Consider the following 9,201-nt stretch of genomic DNA (forward strand, 5'->3'; position numbering starts at 1 on the left):
GCCCCCCACACATCAGGCTGCCTCTGTTGGTGGGGGGAAGGGGGATAGGAGATGGTGATTTGAAGGGACCAGAAGGGCCCCAGACTCAAGGCATGGGGCCCAGTTTCTCTAAGAGAGGAGTTGAGAGTTTGTCAAATTTCTCTCCTCTCCTTCGGTCTTCAGGGTAGTGGGTCAGTCCAGAACCAACGTGCCCCCAAAAGGAGATACTCATATCTGCCAAAAAGCCACAGACCACAGTTCTGTTGAGTTCTACATCAAGATAGCTTTATTGCTGGAGCCTCCAAGGGCCCCAGACATTAGTGGCTTACAGCTTCAGAGATCCAGGGGGTTGAGTCCAAACTGGTGGAGCTGCTCCTTGTACTTGGCGTGAAGTCTCAGCACAGCCCCGTCCCACTGAGGCTTGACAGCTCTCAGCTTGGCCAAGAGTCGGTCCAGGCTGCCCTGCAGACACCAAGGTTCAGGCCCCAGGAAGGGAGAGGGTAGAATGAGGGGTGCCCCAGGCTGGTCTGTAAGCTTTCCTCGCCGGTGACGTCTTCAAGTTCTTACTCTTAGTAAGTAGGCATGATTGTAGTCCCCTGGCTGTCTGCCCTCAAGACAGAGCAGGGTTCCCTGTGGGGATGCTGCTTCTCCTTCCCCCTGGTCTGTCATTAATGACAATGACAGCATGGACTAGTTGGGGCCTGGGGGATGGGGGAGTGCCAGGTACCGGGGTGGTTGGGCTTCCAACAGTGTGGCTTACATGTAAGATTTCCTCATACTTGGCCTCCATGTCTGCCACGTGGGCCCGAAGCTGAGCCAGAGTCTGGTCCCGCTCTCCGAGGGCCTGCTCAGCCTCTTGCCGTGCAGCCTCGGCCTCCCTCTGGCACGTCTCTGCAGGGCAAGGCGGAAGGATGAAGGGGACTGCATAGTGAGACTCTACCTGTAAACAGAGTCTCCAAAGGCACCTAAAAAGCAGAACTTGAATGGGATCATTCCAGACTCCCCCCAGGATCATCAGTTTCCCCACAGCCCGTGTAAGGAGCTGACGTACAGCGTTAAGGTACAGCAGAGAGAGCAGTGGACTTGGGACAGGGATGTGGTCCAAAGTCTGGTTGTCACTTACTCCCTGTGTAACCTCGGACATGCCTCTCTCTGAGACACAGTTTCTTCATCTTTAAAGACAGACTGATACAAACCTTATAGGCTTACCGTGAGTTAAATGTGAGAATGTATGGGAAAATACCTAGTATTTACAGGAGGTGTTCCATAAATGCTGATTGAGTTTAAATTTGAGATAAGGCAAGGATTAGGAAAGGAATTCAGGGTCTGCCTGGCAGATAAACAATTCTTGGGTATCTGTAGCTAAACTGAGGCTATTTTAGGGACGCCTGGCTGACTTAGTTGGTAGAGCCTGAGACCCTTGATCTCAGGTTCATGAATTCGAGCCCCACGTTGGGCGTGGCACCTAGTAAAAAAAAGAAAGAAAGAAAGAAAGAAACTGAGGCTATTTTAGGTTAAGAAAACTTTGAGACTGGGCGCCTGGGTGGCTCAGTTGGCTGGGCAACTGCCTTTGGCTCGGGTCATGATCCCAGAGTCCTGGGATCGAGTCCCACATCGGATTCCCGGCTCGATGGGGAGCCTGCTTCTCCCTCTGACCCTCTCCCCTCTCATGCTGTTTCTCTCTCTCTCTCTCTCAAATAAATAAATAAAATCTTAAAAAAAAAAAAGAAAGAAAACTTTGAGACCACAATTGTGAAAGATCTTATGTCCCATGCTAAGATAGTTCAACTCTATTCCTTAACCAAGAGAGAAAGGAAAAACTTCCTGTTCTTTACATTTTTGCTTATCTGCAAGGGTCATTCCTTTATTTAGCAATAATTATGTAGGACTTGGCATGCACTTGGCATTGAAGATACAAAAGTAAATAAGTCACATATCTTTCCTTAGTTTCATTGTAAAAATCAGCTAGGAGGGAATATATTTCGCTTGTGACAGACATGGCAGGGGTAGGGAGAAAGATCTGGATTTGGAGAGACCATCAAGAGAGGGAGATGGGGTGAGAGACTCAGGTCTGCTTTAGTGACAACGTAGGGATTTTTGCCATCTTGAACCCTCTGCTCCAATCCTCCATGGTGGGACAGTCAGTGGGGAAAATGGTCCAAGAGCCTAGACTGCAGTCTTCTAGAGAAGGACCATCTTCAGTCCACCCCTGCAGGCTGGACCTTGTCAGTGCACTGGAGAGAAAGGGCTTAGGGGGGTGGGGAAGCCTACCCAGCTGCTCCCGAAGGCCCGTCACTTCTTCCTCCAGCTTCCTGCTGTGGATCTCCATTTCCTTCTGCAGGGCCCGGCACTGACGACTCATCTCTGTGGTGGGGGCAGAGGGTGACCAGAGACCCGGGTGTGGATGGAGCAGTGGAGAAATGAAGGGTAGTTGTGGGTGGGGAAGGGCCTGCTTGGCCCAATGGGACAGGAGCATAGAGACCTTCCCAGTTCTCGAAATTCCCAGAAGCTGACAGAGCCTGAACACCTGGGGAAGAGCTAGGAAACCACACCCCTTCCCCCATTCCAGCTCAGGACCTGGATTCTAGCTCTTCTCCTCACTCATTCCCAAGGCACAAATGAGACAAAAGCCATGTCATTTTTTGTAATCCACATAGCTGGAGGTAATCCAAAAAGCACATGGCATCGGGCATCCTGGAAGGTTCCTGCCCGGGATCCAAGAGACCTTCCTTGGGTTCCTTTAGGCCCCTGCCTGATTCATGCTGAGCCAGGAAGGTTGGGGCTAGGCAGGGCAGATGGAAGTCCTCCTCGGTTCCCTTCCTTGCATCCTCTGGCCCTCTTGATTGTCCTCTTCCAGGCCCCTGTCTCCTGCCCACATGCCTGACCAACCACACACCTGCATAGATGGCCTTCGTCTCACTTCGGGCCTCCTCCAACTCAGCCTCCAGCACTTGCAGCCTCTGCCTCAGCTGCTCTTCAGAAGCTTTGGCCCGGCGGGCCTCATCCCTCCGAAGAGCTGTGAAAAGTCCCAGAGCAGTCCTCACACCTGGCTGGGGATCCCACTGAATCAGGCCCTGTGGGCTTAATAGACTCTGCCCACCTCTGGGAACCTGGTGGCAGATCTCCAGCCTCTCATTCTCTCTCTGGGTTGGCTGGTTGGTTGGATGGTTTTTCCCCTAGAATCCCATGAGCTCTTCATTGCTAGGAAGGAAGAGCTCCATGTTCTGCTTATAAAAAATAGCTATCCTCGGGCGCCTGGGTGGCTCAGATGGTTAAGCGTCTGCCTTCGGCTCAGGTCATGATCCCAGGGTCCTGGGATCAAGTCCCGCATCGGGCTCTCTGCTCCTTGGGAGCCTGCTTCTCCCTCTGCCTCTCTCTGTCTCTCATGAATAAAGAAATAAAATCTTAAAAAAAAAAAAAAAAAAAAGCTATCCTCACCCACCCTCACTGCCCACCCCTTCCTTTCTCCACCAGGGGATGGAGGACAGGTCAGCTCAGCCTCCTGCCACAGCTCCAACTGTCCAAGCCTCCAGGATGCAAAATGCCGCATTGCCCCACCTCTGTTGTCCCAGAGCTTCCACCCTTCTTACCCAAGTGGTCTCGGAGCAGCTCCTTCTCCAGCACTGTCCGCCTGTGCGTGGACTTGGCCTCCACATCTGCCCTGGCAAGTTGACAAAGCCTCAGCTTGTCATGATCTCAGCCTTCCTCATGTCTCCCCATCCTCAGCCCACACCCTGGACTTTCTTCCTGCAGTTCCGAGGGCCTCTAAATGAGGGATCTCTGATGGCAATCTACTGAGTTCACCCCTGTGTCCCGGCTGCCCAGCACAGAGTAGGTACACGGAATATGGGTGATGAATATATCAAGGAAGGCACAGAGCCAGAAGGGCATCACGGAGTGGGTGCATGCTGATTTCCCCAATTTCCCAGCTCCATGGGAACTGGAGGAGGGGGGTGAGTCATGAAAGCTCCATCTTGTCATGCAGAGGGCTGCATTCTCTCTGGAGCAACTCTACTTGGTCTCCAGGCCAGAGCATGGAGAAGCAGGAGGCACTCACCTCCAGCCGCCCTGACTCACCAGCACCCGCATTCTGTTTCTTCTTCTGTACCCCAGTTTTCTTCCCTTTTTCTTTGGTCTTGGGTGGCATCTCCTTGCTGTCCTGGGGAGAGAAAGGACTCATATTTATGCCCTGGGCACAGGGCTCCTTTCCTGACCCCTAGATTGAACCAGGAGTCCCAGGAGAGTTAGAGTTCTAGTCTCCAAGTCTGTCTCTTCTACTTTCCAGAAGCTTCCATTCTTGGTCTCCTTGGAACCTTAGGCAAGGCTGGGATGTGGGGAGGGTGGAGCTGTTTCTTTCTACCAGTCACGTTCTGTGGGCAGAAATCATTCCTCTCAATCCTCTTTTGGAGAAAATATATCTCAGTACTTGTTCCTTCCCTCTTCCCATCATCCTTACCCTGCCTCTTCCTACCTGCGGGATCCTCTCTGGCCTCTGTTGTGTCTCCCTGTGGGGAGGACCCACTGATGGGGAGGGGCAGAGAAAAGGCCCAACCAGCTGGGAGCCCGAGGAGGAGCCTGGGTTCTGGGAGCCAATCCAGGGTGACAAATTTCCTTCGAGGGCAGAACTGGGAACTGCACGGTTGGGTTTCTGGAGACCGAATGTTGCCCAGGTAACTGGGAAACATGGAGCTCACAGACAGGTGGAATGTGCCAAGTACAAAGCTTAAAATAGCAAGGTCCTGGAGGGTCGCTTCTCTCCTTATCCCTAAATCCTAAATGTAGTTTGAGGAGAAAGGGCTTCAGAGCCGGTTAGTTATGCTTCATTTCCATGTAGCAGTGCCTGAAGTTTGGAGACTTACAAATTACAGATTTACACATCTGATACGATGCTGTGGTGCTGATACAGAGGAAAAGCGCTGACAGGAGCCATTTTAGGCGATTTACATCCCTAGGGCTCGTGAGCCAGCACATGACATTATTAGGCTTTGGGAAGGCATTCTATCGTGTATGAGGGAAAGAAGTGCAGGAGAAGGTAGCCGAGAGAGTTTCTCACTTCAGAGAAAGGAGACACAGAGGAGAGGTAGACCCAAGGACTCCAGGGTGCTGACATAGAGGGAGGCAAATGTAGAAGAAAGGATATTGGTTAGAGACAAGAGCCCTGAGTTCTAATACCCCCTCCGGTTATGCAACCTTGGGCAAGGCATTTAATTTTGTGCAACCTCAGTTTCCTGGTCTTTAAGTCTTTGACTCTGTAAATCCTGAAAGGCCTGGATTTTCACTGGGTATTCACAGGGCTCTCTTCCCTTGTGGGGACTTAATTTATTGCCTCTCTTCCCCTATTCCCTGATGTGGCTGATTTTCAGCCTGGTGCCGAGAAACTACTTTGCTAGGCTCCCCTCAGTATTGAGTTGGTCGGAGCTCCCTCTAGTGGACTTGCTTGACCTCAGGAGTCTCCTTAATTTTTCTACTTAAATTCTTGGGCCTTGTCTGGGGGGGCGCCTCCCTCTCGGGGATACTTCCTACCATCTTGAGGGGGTCATGAGTGGTTGGAAAAACAAATTTGGGGAAGGGAGTATGATGGGTGGACTTGTCCTTGTCCCCACCCTTCTTCCAGCCCTGTGCCATTCTGGAGACTTGTCATCGGTCTGCCACCTGGATCTCTGGGCACCATACTGGCTAGAATGAAAACAGCAAAAATGTCAGGGATTTTCCTCTTGTGGATCAAGGAACCTGCAGACTCTTTAGATGTTTCTCTCTATCTCTGTCCCCCTCAACACTTTTGGCCAATTGCCTGTTGTCAGGAGCAGATCTGAAGAAATAGCTTTGAGATCTGGGATTTAAAAATCCTTCCTCTGGGGAGTGGACAGATTCAGGTGGGGGCTGATTCATGTTTATTTGTCACCTTCGTGGCTGCAGGGTACTTCTCTGACCCTTCAGACATTTTACAGAGTAAAGAGAAGAACCAGGCTTGCCTTTTCCGGGGCTTATAGTTCTTGTACCCCAGGGTCAGATAACTTTGTGCACAACTCCCAAATCTGGAGAATACTTTTCTTCTCATGTTGAAGTTTGTTTTTCCTTCATTCTCCCTCCAGAACTCTTTGCCCCTGCATAGGAATGCAGTAGACATTCCTGCCGCAGTCCTTCTCCTCATCTAGAAGCCTGTTTGGGGTCATTTTCCAGGGAATGATTAGTTTCTGCGTTACGCTGATGCATGGGATGACATTTTGAGGACATGGCTTACTGAATACAAACAACATATCATGCCTCAGAAAAGCATTTACTTTTCAAATATGTTCAGTCAACCGACTTTCAGGTGCAGAATGAGGATGTGGTTTGGGTGAAGGTGAAATGGAATAAGAAAAGTGCCCCATATCACATGATGTGATGATACAAACTGAGCCAGCTCTAGAACAAGCCAAGAATGCGAATGACATTGTGATCAACAATCCAGTCCCATCTTTAGTATACGTTGAAAACAAGCCAAGTAAAAATTGTGTGTGGGGGGGGGAAAAGTCAATCTTTCCTTCTTCTTTCATTAACTTCAGTTTAGAAATGAAAATGGGAAAGATCATCTCAGCAGAACTCTGTCTTCCTTTGAATAGGATCCCATCTGGGAGTTTTGAAGAGATATAGAGGAGAGAACTGTCACTCTCTCTGCTTTATTCGAATGTGAGAGATAGGTCATTTGTATATTTAAAGAAATATGGCTTTTTCTCTTTTACAGGGCACCTGAGCGGCACAGTCAGTTAAGCAACTAACTCTGGATTTTGGCTCAGGTCCTGACCTCAGGGTAGTGAGACAGAGCCCCACCCTTGGGCTCCGTACTCCGAGGTCGCAGTCGCTTGAGATTTTCTGCCTGCACCGCCCCCCCCCCCCCCCCCCCCCCCCCCCCCCCCCCCCCCCCCCCCCCCCCCCCCCCCCCCCGGCCCCGTTTGCGTGTGTCCCGCGCGCGCATACGCATGCTGTCTCGCTAATAAATCAATCTTAAAAAAAAATTACGGCTTCTCTTTTTTTTTTCTTTTTAGAGAGGGGGGAGGAGCAGAGAGAGAGAATCTTAAGCAGGCTCCACACCCAGTGCAAGCCCAATGCAGGGCTCGACCTCATGACCCTGAGATCATGACCTGACCTGAAATCAAGAGTCAGAGGCTCCCAGGAGCCCCAAGAAATATGGCTTCTGCAAGCAGAAACAAAGTACAAATTATACCATTATATTCTATCCAGGTGGTACTGAAGATAATACAAATTGGAAGCCTTTACAGGAAGCCAGAGATGCGATCATGACCCAGACGAACCCATATAGGCCCAAGGGTTAATTTCTTGCCTGTATTCCATTAAATCTGGGTTTGATGATGAGGGGGAAAAATACCCTGTGTACTTACACTATGTTACGTACTGTGGAAGACCAAAGTCGAGACAGCATAGCACAAATTAATGTGAGGTAGCTGTGAGAATAAATGGTTATGGAAATTTAGAGGAGGAAAGGATTATTTCTAGCTGGAATGTCTGGTAAGAAAGAAAATATTTGAATTGAGTTCTGAAGAATGGACTGGACTTCAGTAGCACGCTTTAGGCAGAGGGAACGCTCTCAGCAATGGTGATGAAAAAAAGAAAGAGTTGTGGTATTTTGTGACTTGGGAGTCACCCAGCATAGGATATACGTATTGGAACAGTATAAAACTGCAAGGTAGTTTGGAGTTAGATCATGACTGTTAACTTTATCCAGGAGACAATCAGCAGTGTTTGAAGTTTTTTTCTGATGCGATCAGAGCTATACTTCAGGAAGACTGGTCTAGTGGCAGAGTGGATTGGAGGTGGCAGGGAAACCAGTGAGGAAAAGGTTTCAATAAATAGATCAGGGGAGAGAAAGGGAGGGCCTGCAACCAGGGTGGTAGATGGGAAGTTTTGACAATTATCTAAGAGGCTGGCCTAGGTTTTCCCTTGGGAGATGTCTTCTCTTTCTAGGTAGGAACTGATTAAAGGAAATTCTATTGATAGGAAATGATAATGTTGACTCCATAATCAATCTTAGGTAAAGGCCATGCTCAAGGATGTCTGGCTGATGGGTCCTTGAGTTCAGATTTTTTTTTTTCTCTTGTGACAGGAGCCCGCGATGAACTTAACTCCTTTATCAGTCAAGGGCTTTGTGGAAGACCCAGGTAGGGGATCTAAGACGGAACCGAGTACTTACAGGCACACTAGAGCCTGCAAGCTCCCAAAGAGGAGGCTCAGAATTAGCAAATAAGGGCAGGGCACTTCCTTCTTTAGGAAGAAAGTTCCCTTTTTTCAAAGTTTTCCCAGCAGAACTTTTAGATTAGAGAAGTGGAAATGACTGGCAATTGCATTTCTCTTCCATGAGAGGAGCGAGTACTCCTCTGGCCAGAGCTCACAGCTGTCTCACAGCTTCTGTGGTCAAGGCCTGGTGCTGGCGGTGCAGACCTGCGGCGCAATGCGTGGAGCCCACTGCGCTGAGCTGCGGAATCTTAAGTACATACTCAATTCCCAGAAAAAGGAACTAGTGTTCAGAAGCCAAAAAAGGGGGAAGTGTTTTGTTTTCATAAGGTCAAAGGGCCTGGAAGAAGAGCTTGCGGCCTGAGCGTCTCAAGCCTTTCTGGGCTGTAATCAGGCTTGAACAATCCGCAGCAGTCACATTCCTGTTCTTGGCGCCTACTTAATGAGTTCAAAACACCAAGGGGTGGGGAAAGAACTTCCGTTTTTCTCCCACAATGTGAAGAAGCAAATGGCTTTAAGCTCAATTTCCTCATCTGTCAAGTATGGGGGAAAGACTTGACGTTGAGGTTCTTTCCACGGCTACTTGTCTTCGCTTAAATATCCCAGTAACCTCCTCAAAGAACGCCAACCTTACAGCCCACAAGGAACATGGAGGGCTCGGCTTCTGTCTCGTGCGCAGACTCCATGCCAGGCCCCGCCCCCTCCCTTCCCGGCTTCTCCAGCAGAGGGCGCAGACGCAAAAGTGCCGCCTGGGCCCGCCCCCGGGGGCAGGGGAGGGGTAGGCGGCGCGGAAACTTGGCCGCGGCTTTCCGGGAGCTGTGGCTCGGGAGGGGGTGGCGCAGGAGCGGTCGCTACCCAGTCCGGACCAGGCCGCTGGCTTCCCCGAGCTCCGCGCGCTCCTCCAGCCCCCGGGCTCGCGCGCTCGGAAGGGGCGCGCCCGCGCGGACCCGCGCTCCCGTCGCCGCCCACTCCCCTCCCCGCGGCCGCCCCTCC

At 50.6% G+C, this 9,201-nt stretch overlaps 1 protein-coding gene across 2 annotated transcripts; it reads right to left on the reverse strand.

The window, feature by feature from the left end:
• Positions 1-132: 132 nt before the first annotated feature.
• On the reverse strand, positions 133-4,479 carry CCDC153 (coiled-coil domain containing 153). Of its 2 annotated transcripts, XM_035008734.1 has the most exons (7): positions 4,451-4,479; positions 4,057-4,138; positions 3,570-3,635; positions 2,876-2,995; positions 2,251-2,343; positions 740-870; positions 222-441 (listed from the first exon to the last, which is right to left on the reverse strand). In XM_035008734.1, the coding sequence occupies exons 2-7, from the start codon at positions 4,124-4,126 to the stop codon at positions 313-315; spliced, it is 609 nt and encodes a 202-aa protein (XP_034864625.1). In that variant the 5' UTR covers positions 4,127-4,138; positions 4,451-4,479; the 3' UTR covers positions 222-312. The 2 variants fall into 2 exon arrangements, with proteins under 2 accessions (XP_034864624.1, XP_034864625.1); XM_035008733.1 differs by having other exon boundaries at positions 133-870.
• Positions 4,480-9,201: the final 4,722 nt, after the last annotated feature.

This window comes from Mirounga leonina, unplaced genomic scaffold, assembly GCF_011800145.1.
Source record: "Mirounga leonina isolate KUSES-001 unplaced genomic scaffold, KU_Mleo_1.0 Mir_153, whole genome shotgun sequence".
NCBI lineage: Eukaryota > Metazoa > Chordata > Mammalia > Carnivora > Phocidae > Mirounga > Mirounga leonina.